The sequence below is a fragment of the Phocoena phocoena genome, chromosome 5 (genome assembly GCF_963924675.1).
Source record: "Phocoena phocoena chromosome 5, mPhoPho1.1, whole genome shotgun sequence".
NCBI lineage: Eukaryota > Metazoa > Chordata > Mammalia > Artiodactyla > Phocoenidae > Phocoena > Phocoena phocoena.
In genome coordinates, this window is record NC_089223.1 from 63,742,092 (window position 1) to 63,762,276 (window position 20,185).

The 20,185-nt window shown below is 38.4% G+C and overlaps 1 protein-coding gene across 1 annotated transcript in view; it reads right to left on the reverse strand.

The window, feature by feature from the left end:
* Positions 1-2,180: 2,180 nt before the first annotated feature.
* The window catches only part of CEP135 (centrosomal protein 135), a 68,208-nt gene continuing 50,203 nt past the window's right edge, over positions 2,181-20,185 (reverse strand). Inside the window, exons 15-24 of the mRNA XM_065877903.1 lie at positions 18,164-18,279; positions 17,935-18,089; positions 17,453-17,508; positions 14,724-14,892; positions 13,757-13,867; positions 13,286-13,471; positions 6,889-7,098; positions 5,575-5,777; positions 4,555-4,659; positions 2,181-2,280 (exon numbers count right to left, since the gene is read on the reverse strand). Coding sequence (XP_065733975.1) covers positions 2,181-2,280; positions 4,555-4,659; positions 5,575-5,777; positions 6,889-7,098; positions 13,286-13,471; positions 13,757-13,867; positions 14,724-14,892; positions 17,453-17,508; positions 17,935-18,089; positions 18,164-18,279 — 1,411 coding nt within the window. The remainder of the gene's footprint in view (positions 2,281-4,554; positions 4,660-5,574; positions 5,778-6,888; positions 7,099-13,285; positions 13,472-13,756; positions 13,868-14,723; positions 14,893-17,452; positions 17,509-17,934; positions 18,090-18,163; positions 18,280-20,185) is intronic.

Below are 20,185 nucleotides of genomic sequence, written 5' to 3' on the forward strand. Positions count from 1 at the left end.
GGCCAGTTAGTAAATAAATATTTCAGATTTGTGGGCCACAGGGTCTCTGTCACAACTACCTAATTCTGCCACTGCAAAAAAGCAGTCTGAGACAATATGTAAACAAATCGGTGTGGCTTAATAAAGCTTAATTTACAAAATTAGGCAGTGGTGTGGATTTGGCCTATAGTTTACCAACCCTTGATCTAAAATGCAGCTGTAAATCAAGCATGAAAAAAATGCTTGTGTCACAACTGCCAAGAGGCTTTATAATGAGAAGCAGAACCTCCATCTAATCACATTCAAATTAATGCAGCAGCTTAGAAGTTGTGAGGACAAAGTGACTGCTGCCAGCACTAGGAAGTGGTCCTCAAAGTGAAAGAGGAAGTCAAATGTTTTAGTCAAATAAACAAACACAAAAGCAAAAAGCACAGCAATCAGGAATCATTTAAACATAGGCCCTACAAATACCAGTAAACCCTGGGGCATCAGTATATTAAAGAATAGAACATAGCTAATACTCTTATGAGGATTCTGAAGTCACCAAGGAAATGCTTAATTATCTCCTATAAAATTCTATTGGGAGAAGCCAAAAAATTTTAAAAGGACTGACTTTACTATTTCTGTCAATAAGCCTGAATTTTTCAGTCATCTACTTTTCAAACCCTGGGTCTGACATGCTTCTTTCCCATTCACTCCCATCTCCAATGAATGAGCACATCACTTTGACCCTTCCTCAGCCAAATGTGTCCTAGCTCTTTACAATCACTCTGGAAAACTGCCTTACCATAACTACTCAAGCTCGAACACATGCACGTCCAATGACCTGACAATCTCACTCCTAAGTGTATACCCAAAAGAAATGCACACATCTGTTCGCCAACATAAGGTACTAGAATGTTCATCATAATTCTATCTGTAATAGCCCAAACTGGAAATTATCACATGCCCATCAAAAACAGAATGAGTAAATGGACTGTGGTATGTTCACATAATGGAATACTATACAGCAACAAGACTGAACCAACTACAAGTACACAGCAGTATGGATGAATGTCACAGAGGTACTACTGAGAAAAAAAGCCAGAAATATATGATTTCACTTATAAAATGTCCAGAAACAGACAAAAGAAATCTATGCTTTTAATAACCGAGACCATTACTTTTAGAGTAAGGCTTATGACCAGAAGGACAACCAAGAGAGGTCATGTTTTGTTTCTTGATCCGGGTGCAGGTTGCATAGGTGTGTTCAGTTTGTAAAAATTCATTGAGCTGTATATCCTATGATATAGCACTTTTCTGTATGTATATAATAATTTATCTTAAAATATCTAGCTTTCAATATTAAATAATATTTTCTATGTCTTTGTCCATACTTTCACTATCTGTTATTTGTACCTTGAGTTTGACACTTCATCAAGTATTACCCTGTGATATACTGTCATTTAATTTTTGTTGTGGATGTCTTCTCTCTCTCTTTTTTTAAATCGGCATCGGGTCTTAGTTGCGGCGTGTGGGATCTTCATTGAGGCATGCGGGATCTTTCGTTGCGGCGTGCAGGCTCTTCCTTGCAGTGCATGGGCTTCTCTCTAGTTGTGGTGCGTGGGTTTTCTCTCTCTAGTTGTAGTGGCGCATGGGCTTCCCTCTAGTTGTGGCGTGCAGGTTTTCTCTCTAGTTGTAGCGGCGCGTGGGCTTCTCTCTAGTTGTGGTGCGTGAGTTTCCTTTCTCTAGTTGTGGTGTGCGGGCTCCAGAGCACGTGGGCTCTGTAGTTTGTGGCACCCAGGCTCTCACTGAGGCGCGCAAGCTCAGTAGTTGTGGTGCATCGGCTTAGTTGCCCCACGGCATGTGGGATCTTAGTTCCCCGATCAGGGATCAAACCCACGTCCCCTGCATTGGAAGGCAGATTCTTTACCACTGGACCACCAGGGAAGTCCCCAGATGTCTTCTTTTTTAATTAATGTATAATTTATGTACAATAAAATACATGGACTGTAAACGTTCAGTTCAACGAATTTTTACAATTGTATACAGCCATGTAACCATCACCACCATGATACAGCACATTCCATTACCTCTGAAAGTTCCCTACCACCTTTATAGGCAATCTCCTCTCCCCCCACACAGAAAACAACTCTTGTAGTTTTTATAACCAGAGATAAGTTTTGCTTGTACTTGGTGTTACATACATACCTTTCTGATAATCAGTTTATATGTTCAGGAGAATGTAAAGGAGACTTCAGAGTAGAACTAAGGGGTGGTGTGCGAAGATCGTGCCGACGCATCTCTTGGATTGCTCGTTCTCTGTCAATAAAGACAAAATAAGAGATTATACCAAAAAGTGGTAAACAAATGAAAGGTCCTGTTATTGTTATTAGTTAAGTAATTTCTACTCAATTGATTAGTTAGTATTTCTACTAAATTTAAATCCTTTGAAGGGACTTCCCGGGTGGCACAGTGGTTAAGAATCCGCCTGCCAATGCAGGGGACACAGGTTTGAGCCCTGGTCCAGGACGATCCCACATGCCGTGGAGCAACTAAGCCCGTGTGCCACAACTACTGGGTCGGCATTCTAGAGCCCGTGAGCTACAACTACTGAGCCCACGTGCCACAACTACTGAAGCCCGCGTGCCTACAGCCTGTGCTCCACAACAAGAGAAGCCACTGCAATGAGAAGCCTGCACACCTCAATGAAGAGTAGCCCCTGCTTGCCATGGCAACTAGAGAAAGCCCACGCAGCAACGAAGACCCAACGCAGCCATAAACAAACAAATAAATAAATCCTATGTCTTTATATCATTTTTAAGTTGAGGATAAAAGATGTCAATTAAAGGAATATGTACTTTAAGAGATTGTTCAAAGCCCCTCTGAATATAGATTTTCAAAGTTGGTTGGTTCCCCTCTCTGTCTCTACCTTTCCCACCCCTTCTTGCACATAAATCTAGTCCTCTTCCTTCCTGTCTCAAAACGCCCAAATGTTAGAAGTAAAATAATCTACTTTCTGTTATGTCTTGGTCTCCCCACAAAGCATAATGACTGTGCTGCCACCTCTACTGTGGGCTATTCACAGTCCCTGGCCCAGACTTTCTGACTTGAGCTCTTCAGTACCTAGGATTTCTACCTAGACAGGTGCTTCACAAACTTTTTTCATTATAATCCCCTACAAAAACTTTTTTAGATGCCCCTCCCCAAATTATTCCCCCTCCGTCCAATTTTAATACATCAGATTTTAATACACAGATACACTGTTAATATACTGTGGCCCTTCCGAGGGCCATAAATCACTGTAGTACCTAAGGTTTCTTTGCCATTCCCTCTTCCCCAAGAATCTATATTGTTCCCTGCAGAGACAATATTGCCTCTTTAAAAATGCAAGATCTAGTTGCATGGTAAACAGAAGGAAAGACATGGTCATGTGGGTCAAGGTTTCTTTGGGGACCAGGGGCAAGGAAAAAGGAGAAGAATTAAGGGAGTCTATAACCCTAGGCAACAGAGAGCTTGGTTTAGGACCCTTGAATTGAAGAGAATTTCAGTTGTCATTAATAAATGAAAATCATTACATATATACAGTTTAGTACATTCAGAAAATAGATCTTCTAAATTACAAGAAATTAACAACACTGCTTTCATGACACTGATGCAACCTCAGGCTTCATTTCTCTTTGAAATCACAAATATTGATTTCCTAGCAAATTCCATCTATAATCCAAATTGCACATCACTTAAAAGTTTTGAAGCAAATGGTTAAGAATAAGATTAGAGAACTCAAAATATTGACCTAAATAAGCAATCTGACCACTATTTGAGAATGAAATCTTAGGAATGCTGATGCCTATGGTATTAATACAGTAGGAAAGAATAATGGAAGAAAAGTAAATTGACAAATTGATTCACAAATTAGACTTGCATTTTAACTGTTAAAGCAGGTCTCATTCCTGTCTGTAACACTTGGAGATTAAAATTTTCAACATAATAAAGCAAATGAACTGAAATATAAGTGACTATGAAAATTCCTAAGCTTTAGGGAATATACTGAAAAGATTAAGAGCACAGGCTTTAAAATTAGACAAACCTATATGGATTTTAGTCTTGGCTCTGCTATTTACTATTGGCATGACCTTAGTTTTTAATAATAATATAGGCACAATAATAGATAGTTAATAGGATTAATCAGATACATACATAGTATCTGGCATATATTTGTTAAGTGCCCTTAAGATCATCAGCATCATTGCTTTCATGATGATTTGTATTTGGAATTTCCTATTGGACCATAATGTTTTGGGCTCTTGTAGAATCCTTACTAGCTTGCTGATTCCCTAACTATATCCTTTGAAATAATGCCTTAATTTTGTCCTGAGGAATGCTACAGCAAACATTTATACAATACTTGCTACTTTATTGTGGGGATATTATCTTCTACAACACTTGTTGCCTTTTTAGGAAGAATTACCAAAGAAATTTATTTTACATATTAATGCTAAGAAAAGTTTGCTATTTGTAAGCCATATTAAATCCTTTTGGAATAGAATAGGGAATAAATAAAAATGCTGTTCAATGCTAAAAATATATTCTTACCGTTCGTATCTTTCAGTTGAAATCTGCCTTTGCAGAACATCAAGATCTGTTTGTAATTGTGCCATTTTAGCCCGAAGCATGGTGTTTTCCCGGCTTTGACTATTTCTTAAAAACAAATTTAGAAAATCAAATAAATAATAAATATTCTGTTTTATAGCATCAAGTGCTATGGATTTTTGTTTTTGTTATTAATAAATACAAATGGAGGTGACATATAAGGATGAAAAAAGAGAAGACTTTCCAACAATAATTCCATAAACGTCTGGAGCTTCTATCACAAAGTTTTCTTTTTCATTCATCTCATTTATTTAACGAACATTTACTAAGCTTCTAGTATGTGCTAGGCACTGCAGCAATGCTGGAGATACAAATGTGAGAAGACATGAATTGTAACATCAAAAAGTAAAGTATCTTTATTGGCTCTTTCTTGACTCCTACCTCAGAAAGAGATATATTTCTAATTCCTTTTAAAAGTTAATTATTCCACTCATACTATCTACTCTGTGTTTCCTCCCTTCTTCCAAAAATATGTCCAAACTTCTCCATTATCAATCTCCTAAAAGGTAATCAATATTATGAGGGTCAAATTTCATGGCCTTTTCAAAGTCTTTTTCCTAATCCATAGCATGAAACACAGCCAACTCTCCCCATTCTGAAATGCTCTCCCCTTCGCTGACTTCTCTCTTCACTCCTCAAATTTAGGTATTTTTCTAAAGTCCACTCGTTCACTTCCATGAGTACCACCTCTGTGGAGAACATATACAAATTACACGCCCAAACATGATGTCTCTTCTGAGCTAAACCCCCTGAGTCTCCCAAAGCAGCGGCCATGTAATCAAAATACTTTGCTTTGCACTCCCAGCCCCCAGTCCCCCAACACTTCGAAAACAAAATTTTTTTGGTTCCTCCACTATTTTTCTATCATTTGTTTTACGCTACAAATCTATAAAAAATTATTCATATTGAAAAATTATTTGTGACAAGCTATTTTCCTCACATAAGTTGATTCATGACACTTACAGTTTGCTTTCTGAAAGGGTTAACTTCTCTTTAAGTAGCTGAATTTCTGTATCCTTCTCATGGGAGGTTAAATGGGAATGAAATTCTTTATCTCTATTTGTAGCCAACAATGATTCAAGGTTTTTAATCGTATGTCTCTCACTTGACAGTTGTTTTTTTAACAGCTCTGATTCTGATTTTACATTTTCTAATTCCACTGCAACCTACAAGAAAAACAAAGCAAGATTACTTCAGTATAATTTTAGACTTACTCTGAAAAATTATCTGCAGAGCTATACACACATCAGTTGCTTCATTTTGGGTACTGATTAAAGATTCTGTAATACTTTTCACATATAGGAAAAACATCTTATTTTCAAAATAATCTTTGTTATTTTTAGCAAAGACCTATCCCAACCCTCAAATAGTTTTCTTTCATGTTATCTTGTCAAGAGAGGGTAATTAACGTAAAATCCTAAAATGTGGCCACCCTATCAGTAAGGAGGCCCTTCTGATTTAGTAAATATGTATATTCTGTTTACATAGTCAAACCAGTCTTGAAGCTTCTCAGTACCTGAAAATAAAGTTACTACTAAATAAGTGTTTAAAAACACACATTGGGTTGTTTAAAGTAATGCTTTGGTTTGGAAATGGGACGTTCTAGTTAACTCGACTTTTAAAATTAAGTAAGATTTTTATCAGGAAAATATTCCACTTAGAAAGGAATGAACTGCTCAATTCTTCATATAAGTCTTACTTTTAAGCAGAGAAAGAATGTATTGGGATATGTTCCTATTCTATAATTAGAAGACTTATATTCTCCTAAATACCCATCTGCTTCAAAACAGGACCTAATTTTATCATTATGTTTGCCAAAAAAACCTCGACAAAAAATGTAGTAGTCAAATTAGAGTAGGGCTGAATAAAACAATATGCTACTGGGACTTCCTGGTGGCGCAGTGGTTAAGAATCCGCCTGCCAATGTAGGGGACACAGGTTCGAGCCCTGGTCCGGGAAGATCCCACATGCCTCGGAGCAACTAAGCCCGTGCGCCACAACTACTGAGCCTGCGCTCTAGAGCCCGTGAGCCACAACTACTGAAGCCCACGTGCCACAGCTACTGAAGCCCACATGCCTAGAGCCCATGCTCTGCAACAAGAGAAGCCACCGCAATGAGAAGCCCACACACAACAAAGAGTAGCCCCCACTCGCCACAACTAGAGAAAGGCTGCATGCAGCAATGAAGACCCAATACAGCTAAAAATAAATAAATAAAATAAGTAAATTTATATATTAAAAAACAACATGCTAAAATATTATCTTTTAAGTTCTTACCCTCTCAAATTCAAGGTTTTTGGAATTCAATTGCTGGGTCATAATATCTTTGCCTGAATCAAGCTTAATGCAAAGGTCTCTAAGAGACGACAGATCATTTAATACTGCTGCTTTCTCATCTTCTTGGTGTCTCAGCTCTTCTTCTAATCTAGACATGGCTTTTGCCATGGATGAGATCTGAGATTCATAAGCATGATGTGCATTTATGTGCTGAAAATAAGAAAACAGGTAAAAAGTTAAAGTAACTCAGTAATATTAAAGGTTTGAATCTGTGTAACTACAACGTCCCTTTATATAACTATAAAAGCCAATTTTTGCAATTTAAAAAATTTTGCAATTTTAAGATACTCTCAGGAAGCTATTTAAAGATGGCCTATTTAATGCTTAAAAAAATAAACTGTGTTTAATTATTAATCATGATAACTAAGTACCTCATGTATATATTTGGAAGAGGCAAAGATGAAAATTACTGCTTTAGGGTTGTGAACGTGAGAGACCTTTTAAGTCATATTAAATTTTTCCTTTATAAACTCTTATAATAATGCTTTTTAAAGTAACATATATACTTATCACTCCTCAAATGCCTTTAAATTCTGAATTTCAAAAATGGAGTTTGCTTTAAAACTATATACCTAAACTCATATTTAAATTTAATTTAACCTAATAATAGTATACTCTATAAGATTTTAATAACTGAAATGACGAGCAAAATTTGAAATACTGATAAACACTTCTTTCCTAAAGTAATATACATTTTAAAAAATTAATTAATTTATTTTTGCTTGCGTTGGGTCTTCGTTGCTGCACACAGGCTTTCTCTAGTTGTGGTGAGTGGGGGCTACTCTTCGTTGCGGTGTGCGGGCTTCTCATTGCAGTGGCTTCTCTTGTTGCGGAGCACGGGCTCTAGGCGTGCGGGCTTCAGTAGTTGCAGCACACAGGCTTCAGTAGTTGTGGTGCGCAGGTTTCAGTAGTTGTGGCTCATGGCTCTAGCGCTCAGGCTCAGTAGTTGTGGTGCATGGGCTTCATTGCTCCGTGGCATGTGGGATCTTCCTGGGCTCGAACCCATGTCCCCTGCAGATTCTTAACCACTGCGTGGGCCACCAGGGAAGTCCCAAGTAATGCACATTTAAAATTTTTCACAATTTAAAATGTGAGTGATAAATACAAACAGATATAAACTCTACTTCTAGAATTTAGGAAGAATTCCACATTTGAAAATTAAATTATTAAACAAGCTTTACTAAAATGAATCAACATTAAAAATCTAATACACTGCTTTGAAGATTTAATAAATTTCAACAATTGTAGAAAAGTACTTGGATTTTCCAAATATTAATGAATTAATTAATCAAAATTCCCCCAAAGAAATATAAATATGTAAGTCAATCTTATATACCACATAAGAACATGAACAATGACAAAGAACAAAAGAACTAAAGAATAGTTTCTCCTGAGAACTATTCTGAAGGTTGAAAAACATTCCTTTAGTTATTATACTCTTAACAGAAAAACTTACAGAAGTAGTGTATTCCTTTCCTAGGACTGCTGTAACAAATTACTGCAAATTGCTGGGTGGCTTAAAACAATAGAAATTTATTCCCTCACAATTCTGGAGGTTACAAGTCTGAAATTTAGATGCTGGCAGAGTTGGCTTCTTCTGGAGGTTCTGAGGTAGAATCTGTTCCACGCCTCTCTCCAAACTTCTGGTGATTGCTGGCAATCCTTGGTGTTCCTTGCCTTGTAGACACATAACTCCAATCTCTGCCTTCACCTTCACTTGACATTCTCCTTGTGTCTTCTGTGTCCAGATTTCTCTTATCTCATAAGGATACCAAACATTAGGTTATGGCCTGCCCTAGTCCAGTATGACCTCATCTTAAATTGATTACACCTGCAAAGGTCCTATTTCCAAAAAGGTCACATTCACAGGTTCTGGTGGTTAGCATTTCAATATATTTGGGGGGGGGGCCATAATTCTATCAACTCTCTGGCTCCCCCAAATTCATGTCCTTCCCATGTGCAAAATATATTCATTCTATCCCAACATTCTAGCATCAACTCTAAGTCCAAAATCTTATCTAAGTCAGAATGGGTAAGACTCTGGGTATGGTCCTTCCTGGGGCAAAATTCCTCTCCTTCCACAGACCTGTGATACTAGAAAACAAGTTACCTCCCTCTGAAATAAAATGGTGGAAAACACATAAAATGGTCCCATTCTGAAAGGGAGAAAATAGAAGGAATAAAGGAGTTACTAGTCCAAAGTAAGCTTGCAGCCAAGTAGGGCAAATTCCATTAGATTTCAAGGCCTAAAAATAATTATCTGTGTCTTGATACTATGTCCTCTGGACCTGCTAGGGCAGCCCCACCTTCTCAGCCCTCAGGTATAGCCCCATCTCTTGGCTCACAGTGGCAGTGGCGCTGCTTTCTGGAATCAAGGAAGAAATAGCCCAGTCCCCTGGGCCTATGGTAGCGTAGCAGGTCCGCCAGCTTTTGAGCTGCCCTTGGCAGCCCTGCTGATCTCTGAGCCACCTTCATTCTTCCCTTTTCTTGAAGGAGAACATATGTTCATAACTCTAGTGGCCTGTTTTCTGCTAGGAGGATGCAAGAAGTTTAACCTTCTTTCCTTGTATCCTGTTTCTGTCCCTTTCAGCCCAAGCTGGCAGTGTTTCTGCTGAGGTGATTGGTTGGGTCTATGAGTCACTCACCTACTCTCTTTGCCTAGCCACACTCTCGGCCCTGCCTCCAGAACACGCTATCTGGATAGGCTAAGACTTTTCCAAATCATCAAGTCCCAGCTCTTTTTTTGCTTAGCAATTCCTTCTTCAATCTGTCTCTTTCCTTCACATCTTACTATAAGCAGCAAGGAGAAACCAGGTGCACCTTTCATACTTTGCTTGGAAATTTCCTCAGCTAAATATCCAAGTTCATAACTTATAAGTTCTACTTTCCTAAGAGTATACCATAATTCAGCCAAGTCCTCTGCCATTTTATAATAAGAATTACCTTTTCTCCAGTGTCCAATAACATGTTCCTCAATTCCATCTGAGACCTCACTAGAAGAAACATTCTTATTTCTGGACAAATTCCATTCATGACAATTTATGTATTTTGTAAATAATAGAAGTTTTTGCTACAGCTTTCCTCTTTTTTTCTGCAGTACGCGGGCCTCTCACTGCTGTGGCTTCTCCCACTGTGGAGCACAGCTCTGGACGCGCAGGCCCAGCGGCCATGGCTCACAGGCCCAGCCGCTCTGTGGCATGTGGAATCCTCCCAGACCGGGGCACAAACCTGCGTCCCCTGCATCGGCAGGCGGACTCTCAACCACTGCGCCACCAGGGAAGCCCTCCTCTTTTTTTCTGAGTTCTCACCAGAATTGCCTTTAATATCCATCTTTCTATCTACAAACTTTTCAAGGTTGTCTAGACTTTTCTATCAGGCACCTCAAAACTCTTCCAGCCTGTACCCATTACAAAACTCTTCCAGCCTGTACCCATTACCCTTCCAGCCTGTACCCAATTCCAAAGACCCTTTTTAGGTTTGTTACAAAAGCACCCCACTTCCTGGTACCAAAATCTGTACTAGTTTCTTAACGCTGCCATAACAAATTACCAGAAACTAGATAGCTTAAAACAACAGAAATGTATTCCCTCTCAGTTCTGGAGGCCACAAGTCTGAAATCCAGATGTCAGCAGGATCGGTTCCTTCTGGAGGTTCTGAACGAGAATCTTTTCCACACCTCTCTCCCAGCTCAAGTGATTGCTGGCAATCCTTGGGGTTCCTTGTCTTGGTAGACACATCATTTCAATCTCTGCCTCTATCCTCATATGGCATTCTCCCCTGTGTCTTCTGTGTCTGAATCTCCCTTATTTTACAAGGACACCAGTTATCAGATTAGGGTCTATCCTACCCAGTGTCACCTCATTTTAACCTTTTTAAAAAATATTTATTTATTTTTGGCTGCATTGGGTCTTCATTGCCGTGCACGGGCTTTTCTCCAGTTGCGGCGAGCGGGGGTTAGTCTTCGTTACGGTGCACAGGCTTCTCATTGCGGTGGCTTCTCTTGTTGCGGAGCACGGGCTCTAGGCGCACGGGCTTCAGTAGTTGTGGCTCGTGGGCTCTAGAGTACAGGCTCAGTAGTTCTGCGCACGGGCTTAGTTGCTCCACGGCATGTGGATCTTCCCAGACCAGGGCTCGAACCCGTGTCCCCTGCACTGGCAGGCGGATTCTCAACCACTGTGCCACCAGGGAAGCCCACCTCATTTTAACTTGATTAAATCTGCAAAGATGCTATTTCCAAATAAGGTCACATTCACAGGTACTGGGAGCTAGGACCTAAATATATTTTGGGGGGGAGGGGTGCATAATTCTACGCACTACAGATAATCAATACTTTCTTCTAAAAAATAAAGACCAACTACGATACTATACCAACAAAACAAAACAAAAGTAGAACTAATAGCCAACTGTTCCTTATCAATCTAACTTATTTAGGGTCCCTATATTTTAACTAAACTCAAAATTTTATATGAGACTTCTTTTTTGCAGTACGCGGGCCTCTCACTATTGTGACCTCTCCCGTTGCGGAGCACAGGCTCCAGACACGCAGGCTCAGTGGCCATGGCTCAAGGGCCCAGCTGCTCCACAGCATGTGGGATCCTCCCGGACCGGGACACGAACCCGTGTCCCCCGCATCGTTAGGCGGACTCTCAACCACTGCGCCACCAGGGAAGCCCTAAGAGACTTTTATTAGACTGTCTTTATGACAAAAGCTTATTTAAATCCACATGCAAAAGAATGAAGTTGGAACCTTACCTTATATCATGTATAAAAATTAACTCAAAATGGATCAAAGACCTCAACATAAGAGCTAAAACTATAAAACGCATAGAAAAAACAGGGGAAAAGCTTCATTATGTTGGATTTAGCAATGATTTCTTAGATATGACACCAAAAATACAGGCAAGAAGAAAAAAATAGATAAATTGGACTTCATCAAAATTTAAAACTCTTGTGCATCAAAGGATAAAACTGAGTGACAAGGTAAGCCATGAGATAGGAGAAAATATTCACAAATCACATATCTAATAAGGGATTGAAATCCAGAATATACAAACAAGTCCTACAACTCAACAACAACAGAAAACAACCTGATTAAAAACTAGGCAAAGGGGCTTCCCTGGTGGCGCAGTGGTTGAGACTCTGCCTGCCGATGCAGGGGACATGGGTTCGTGCCCCGGTCCGGGAAGATCCCACATGCCGTGGAGTGGCTGGGCCCGTGAGTCATGGCCGCTGAGCCTGCACGTCTGGAGCCTGTGCTCTGCAGCGGGAGAGGCCACAACAGTGAGAGGCCCGCGTACCGAAAAAAAAAAAAAAACTAGGCAAAGGATTTGAATAGATATTTCTCCAAAGAAACTATACAAATGGCCAATAAACACACAAAATATGCTCAACATCACTAATCATTAAGAAAATACAAGTCAAAACCAAAATGAAATACCACTTCACTCCCATTGGGATGGCCATTATTAAAAAAAAACAAAACAAAAAACCCCAGAAAATAACAAGTGTTGGTGAAGATGTGGAGGAACTGGAAGCCTAACATTGCAGGTGGGAATGTAAAATGGTGCAGCCCCTGTGAAAAACTGTATGGTGGTTATTCAAAAAATTAAACATAAAATTACAACATGATCCAGTAATTCCATGTCTGGATATATCCTAAAGAACTGAAAATAAAGACTTGAATAGATATTGTACATCCAAGTTCATAGCAGCATTATTTTCAATAGCCAAAGATGGAAACAAACCAAATGTTCATTGACAGATGAATGTTTAGAATGTGGTATATGCATACAGTGGGATATTATTCAGCCTTAAAAAGGAATGAAATTCTGACACATGCTACAACATGGGTGAACCTTGAGATTTAAGTGAACCTTGGGCCTAAGTAAAATAATTCAGTCACAAAAAGACAAATATTGTATGACTCCACTTATAAGAGGGACATGGAGTAGTCAAATTCATAGAGAGAAAGTAGAATGGTGGTTGTCAGTGGCTGGGGGAGGGGAGAATGAGGAGCTAGTTAGTATTTAATGGGTACAGAGTTTTAACTGGGGAAGATGAAAAAGTTCTGGAGAAGGATGGTGGTGATAGTTGCACAACAATATGCATGTACTAACTGCCACTGTATACTTAAAAATGGTTATAATGGTAAATTTGATATTATGTATATTTTACTTATAATATAAAAGTAATGGGGCTCTCCTAAGCAAATTATCAGAATGACAGATTACCACTGAACTTGATTTTTACCAATGCTTAAACCTCACTTCAATAAAGTGCCTTTGAATGTTTTCTGTTTTACTAAATTCTGTCTGTGCAAGACAAATGAATATATTACCTCCTGAATTTCTTTTTCTAGTAGCTCCACTCTTTCTCGAAGGTGCCTCCTCTCGGTGTCAATAGAAAGAAGTTCCAGTCGAACTGAGCTGCTTTCTCCCTCAGCTTGATGGGCTTTGACCTCCCAGTCTTCAGCACGGTCATGAAGCATCTGAAATCTATCTAACAAATCTTGATTTTCTCTTTCCTGGTTTAACCACAATTAAATTGTTTCTAAATTAGTCATCATTACTCACTGGAATACCCATGTCATAAACATATACACACACTGGGATTTTTGTTTTAATTTAGGAAGCATAAGCTATCTGTGCAGACACTATACTAAGTAAGATCTGTAAGAAAATATACAAAGACAGTAGGCAAGATCTCCACTTTCATATGTTAATATCTAATAGAGGAGACAGAATAAAGAAACATGAAAAAGTTAAAAAAAAAATCAGTCTTAAATCCAACCTAAACAATGTTTTTTCACCTTAGAAGCCATTAAGCTCTCCCATCGTGACACTTCAGTTATGTAATTATGAACTCTACTCTTCATTTCTTCTTTTTCTTGCACTGCTGCTTCTAATTCCAATGAAATTTGCTATAAATCAGAAAATTGAAGACAAATCTAAAATGAATGTAGCACCTAATGAGTTCTATTTATGTTCAAATAGCTCTTTCTGAATTTGGGGAATAAGTGAGAGTAGGAAAAAAGGAAAACTGTTCCTGACCGTTATTTTCACATGTTTTTCTGGACTGATCTTGACTTTTTTAAGCAAATATTACCATATATCTCCCACAATATATGTGACCACATATCTGGTATTTAAACTAAGGGCTAGCTACGCTCAGGGGTTGACATTTAAAAAAATTTATATATCAGCAATATACTCTATAATGAATAATTTTTAAAAATAAAATATTTAAAATAAGAAAATTATTGGTTTTCTTGGTGTAATCCTTTAATAAACCAGCACAAACAAAACCAATACCTTTTAGTATTTGCCATTCTAAAATATTCATTAATTAACTTACAGGCATATCTCTAAGCCACTGGAAGTAAGTACGAATAATTAAAATCTATCATGGGTCTTTAAAACACAGCAACTTTGCCCTGGGAGTGATGCTGAGGTCCTCACCCAGTAGAGTAACACCGATTTCTGCCATAGAGAACACCATGCTCCCAGCTTCAGGATTCCTTGCAACAAAGACCACAATGGTGAGGGGACTACAGTTGTACCCATTACACACCCTGTAATATACCGCAGCATTCTAAACCACATTTTAAGATACCCTTATAAACACTATTCTCCTTAAAGAATTATTTCTTTTGTTGTTGATATTTATATAATTAAAATTTAGAAAGCATACTTAAAGCTTTAAAATTTAGCAAACTATGAATATATTGTATAACTGTATACTATAAAACTATCAAAGTTTATGCTTTGTCCTCATACCTGGTTTTCTCTTGCTACTGTAGCCAGATCATCCTGTAATCTTCTGTTTTCCTTAAAAGACATTTCTTTAGATCTTCCTACTTCATCAAGTTCCTTGTGAGCTGCATCAAGCTGGCGCCGGAGGCTGCTTATCTCACGGTCCCGATTAATCAATGTTTCCTTTAGGTGGCTGTTACATGGGTGGTGTAGCAATAATAAAGCTTTTTGGAAAATTTAGTTCATTTAACTGTTGTACTCTGATTTAAGTATACTAGGAATGTAAGAAACTACAACTACTCAACCTATGGACTGGGAGAAAATATTTGTAAATGATGCAACCAACAAGGGTGTATACCAACAGCTCACACAACTCAATAACAAAAAAACAAACAACCCAAGCAAAAACTGGACAGAAGACCTAAATGGACATTTCTCCAAAGAAGAAATGCAGATGGCCAATAGGCACATGAAAAGATGCTCAACATTGCTAATTATTAGAGAAATGCAAATCAAAACTACAATGAGGTACCACCTCACACCAGTCAGAATGGCAAACATTAAAAAGTCTACAAATAGGGCTTCCCTGGTGGCACAGCGGTTGAGAGTCCGCCTGCCGATGCAGGGGACACGGGTTCGTGCCCCGGTCCGGGAGGATCCCACATGCCGCGGAGCAGCTGGGCCTGTGAGCCATGGCCACTGAGCCTGTGCGTCTGGAGCCTGTGCTCCGGAACGGGAGAGGCCACAACAGTGAGAGGCCCGCGTACCGCAAAAAAGAAAAAAAAGTCTACAAATAACAAATGCTGGAGAGGGTGTGGAGAAAAGGGAACCCTCCTACACTGTTGGTGGGAATGTAAATTGATACAGCCACTATGGAGAACAGTATGGAGGTTCCTTAAAAAAGAGAGTTACCATATGATCCAGCAATCCCACACCTGGGCCTATACCCAGACAAAAGTATAATTTGAAAAGATACACACGCCCCTATGTTCATAGCAGCATTATTTACAATAGCCAAGACATGGAAGCAACCTAAATGTCCACTGACAGTGAAATCTATAAAGAAGATGTGGTACATATATACAATGGAATACTACTCAGCCATTAAAAAGAATGAAATAAAGCCATTTGCAGCAACATGGAGGGACCTAGAGATTATCATACTGAACGAATAAGTCAGAAAGAGAAAGACAAATACCATATGGTATCACTTATATGTGGAATCTAAAATATGACACAAATGAACATATTGAAGAAACAGAAACAGACTCACAGACAGAGATTGTGGTTGCCAATGGGGAGGGGGCTGGAGGAGGAAAGGATTGGGAGTTTGGGATTAGCAGATGCAAACTAGTATTATAGAATGGATAAACAACAAGTCCTACTATATAACACAGGGAACTATGTTCAATATCCTATAATAAACCATAATGGGAGACTTCCCTGGTGGTGCAGTGGTTAAGAATCTGCCTGCCAATGCAGGGGACACAGGTTCAATCCCTGGTCCGGGAAGATCCCACATGCCTCAGAACAACTACGCTTGTGGCCCACAACTATTGAGCCTGCGCTCCAGAGCCCGCGTGCCACAACTACTGAAGCCCGCGTGCCCTAGAGCCTACGCACTGCAACTACTGAAGCCCACGCACCTAGAGCCTGTGCTCCACAACAACAGAAGCCACCACAATGAGAAGCCTGCGCACTGCCAACGAAGAGTAACCCCCGCTCACCGCAACTAGAGAAAGCCTGCGCGCAGCAACGAAGACCCAATGCAGCCAAAAAAAATAATGGAAAATAATATGATAAAGAATATATATATATAACTGAATCACTTTGCTGTATAGCAGAAATTAACACATTATAAATCAACCATACTGCAATAAAATTAAAAAAAAGAAATTACAACTACTGAATTAAGATACTGATTAATTAGGTGAAGCAGATATTTTAGATCTCTACCAATCATTATGTGCAAATAAAGTCATAAAATAAATTTATTATTCTAAAAGTCAAGTAAAAACAGAAGACTTTCAAGTGTTAGGAGCAGAACATAAACGATTCAATTGGCAAACACTTATATAATGTTTAAGTCCCCACTATTATATAATATGTAAGGGTGTATAAAATAAATACAATTAGTGACGTTTGTCTTGAAGTAGAGACCAGACATAAAATGTAAAGTCTTGTAACAATGTTCAAAAAGGTTTAGATGTGGAATAATTCAACACTGGCTACTAGGGTAATCTAAGTTTTAATGATTAGGGCCTGCACAGGGTAATTACAGTAGAAATAAGGAGCAAGTAGGTATGTATAAGAATAATTAGTAAGACATAATTGTTTAGATGTGGATGACAGAGGAGGGAAGAAAGTTAAAGAGGATAACATTTCCATGCAGGAGACTGAGAAAATAACTGCTACTGATAAAAACAGGAAAATTGAAAAAGAAATTTTCCTATTGCCAGATTGCTATTCAAATAGATAAAGCTGCATTCACTGAAAATTTCTAAAAAAACTGGATGCCGGGGCTTCCCTGGTGGCGCAGTGGTTGAGAGTCCGCCTGCCGATGCAGGGGACACGAGTTCGTGCCCCAGTCCGGGAAGAACCCACATGCCACGGAGCGGCTGGGCCCGTGAGCCATGGCCGCTGAGCCTGTGCGTCCGGAGCCTGTGCTCCGCAACGGGAGAGGCCACAACAGTGAGAGGCCCGCGTACCGCAAAAACAAAACAAAACTGGATGCCGTTCCATTGATTACTTACTTCATAGAAGATTCATACTCTGAGACTGTTATCTTCATCTGAGTAATAGCTTTTTCCTATAGAAATTATAAAAATATGTAAGATTCTAAACCATTCATATAGAAATGTCTTCATTTGAATTGATACAATATCACATTTATATAGTTTAAATCCAATTATATAAATTATATTATAAAAGAAACCTCCAAGTAAACATATTTCCATGTACGAATTATATTTCATATATTGGCATATTTCTACCCACTAAGAATTTGAATTGTTCCTTCAGTTTGCTATAATCATATATGATAAAACTGTCTTCTAGAAATAGAACTTTGAAAGATTCAAATTATTGGTATAAAATGAAATTTAAACACATTAGAAGATACGGCTTTGGGTCTTAGGAGCTTGTACACAGGCAATAAGAACTGCATATCTAAAACAGAGAATAAAATAAGCTTTTCTGTTCAGATGCTGGATAACATTACTTAACAGTCACATACTTTATTAGCTAGGTTTTCATGCAAGTTTGCAATCTTTTCTGTCTTCTCATCTACAGTCTCCTGAAGAATGTCTTTTTCTTTATCAATAACACCAATGGTCTTTTTCATTACATGAGCCTCTTCATTCTGTGAAGTCATCTTGAAGTGTAGTTTATCTATAAATGAAAAAGAAATGTTTGTTAGACAAAGTAAATTAGGATTCGCAAAAACAAAATTGAAGAATACTTACCTATTTTTTCCTCCAGTATTTTAACTTGTGCTTGTGCTGATTCAAGTTCACTTCTTTTCATGGAAAGTTGGTGCTGATGGTCCTCAAGTGACCGCTGTAGCTGCTCATTTACTAGCCTAAAGGGTCAGTGGATAAAAACAAATGGTATTCTTTATCTCTGGTAGAAATAATTTTTTTTAAATGAAAGATCTTAAAAAATATTTTTCTTATTTTTAAAGTTTCTTTTATTCCTTATTTTAAAGCTCTTCCAGTATAATCAATGGCAATATACTATATATATTATTCCTTTCTTCAAAACTGTTCCATCTTCCTCAAAATAATACGGTGTAAAAATCAAATTAATTGCATACTTTTTTCTAGAGGCTTCCTAGTAGTTTTAAAGCTTCTCTCAGTTTCCTAATAACAACCCTCTTTCTTTCTCTTAAAATCTACTTTCAATAGTCAAGGCAAAGGAAAAGTCTTGCTTTTACAGAATGGCCTAGCACTTCAACATCCTGACCATCCTGACCAGGAAGCTTTGAATTCTGCTTCCCATTCTGACTTTTTTTGATAGGTAGTCAACAGGAGGTCATAGTAAAGAGGGAAATAGGTATTTACTGTAGTGCAATGAGGATTTAAGACTAAAGATTGGTTTCAGGAAGCAAAAAAAAAAGACATACAGCAAAAATAAAGACAATTTCAGACAAATCCCTTACTGATCAGTAAGATTAATTTTTTTTCAGAAGTAACAAGAATTTGCTCTCATGTCATCTAGGGTCTTTGGAAGCTTTTAGTCCTGGCCTAGGAATTCTTAGTCTGGCCGTGCTGGAAAAACATGGCTCTCACATTAGGCTATTTATTGGGGACTTCCACAGGTTCCTTTTAGGGTTTGTTTGAAGATGAGATAGTAGAAGATACTAAAGGTGGCTTAGTTTAGAATTGCCTAATAGGGAGGAGGTTGGATTCTGAAACCACTAGTAAGATGGGACATCTCCCACAGAAATGAAAAAGTTTTACATGCAACACTGAGATATTCTGAAACACAAAAGACATGACCCTGACTGCTCTAATAGCAAATGAATGATGACCCAGAGGCAGGGAGGGAAGTCAAGGTGAGGCTGACTTCTTTAGAATTGCACAACCAAATAAAACCAAGTCAGAAAGACTCTCGGTTCAAGCAATTTTACTTCATAGAATCATCTGTGAGGTCCAGGTGACTCACTGTATTCAAGCTGCTTGTAAAAGCTACAACTATGACTCTGAGGGATATAACTACACGGAGTGGAGAAAAAAGAAAGCTAATATTCACCGTACTGATAATTGACAGACGTTACCTCATTTATTCCTAGGACAGTTCCATAATTAGAACCATTATATTGATATTATAGAAACAAATAATAACTTGTTCAAGATGGCAAAGCTATTAAGGCAAAGAAAATATATAAATCCAGTTTAGTCTACCCTGATATCAATGTTTTTCTACTACATCACACTGCCTACTACAAAGAGCACAGGACATCTTCCATGTGGAAGGGAAAATGTCTGCCAGTAAGCTATAAAGAATCCTTTCAAAAATGGAATGGCTCCCAGAGTTCCTACTGAAGGACACTGAGTAGTTGGCAGTGCTTGAAATCCTAAGTAGAAATGTAAAGATTTTTTACATCTAAGTTCATTAGCAGGGTTAATTCCTAATGAAAGTAGGGTTGATAAATGAAGGCAGGATAACATCTTGATTGATTATACATATAAAGGAGGCCCTTAGTGAGTCTTAAAAATAGCTTTGCCTTTTCATATTCTAGTGTAGGCAGGCAAGGGAATAATAGAGATTCCACACAGACCTCGGCAGTAACTTTCTGACAGAAGGATTGCTGCTAAGATAAAGGTCTTCTAAATGAAAGAACTGAGGTATAAAGTTCATAGGAAAGAACAGTGGAGTGACTATCATATTATTTGTCATCATGGTGTTTGGAAAGGAAAATTTGAGAACCTGTTGAGAAGTAAGTTGCTAGGATGAGCTAATTTCTTAGCTTCGAAAGTGCTATA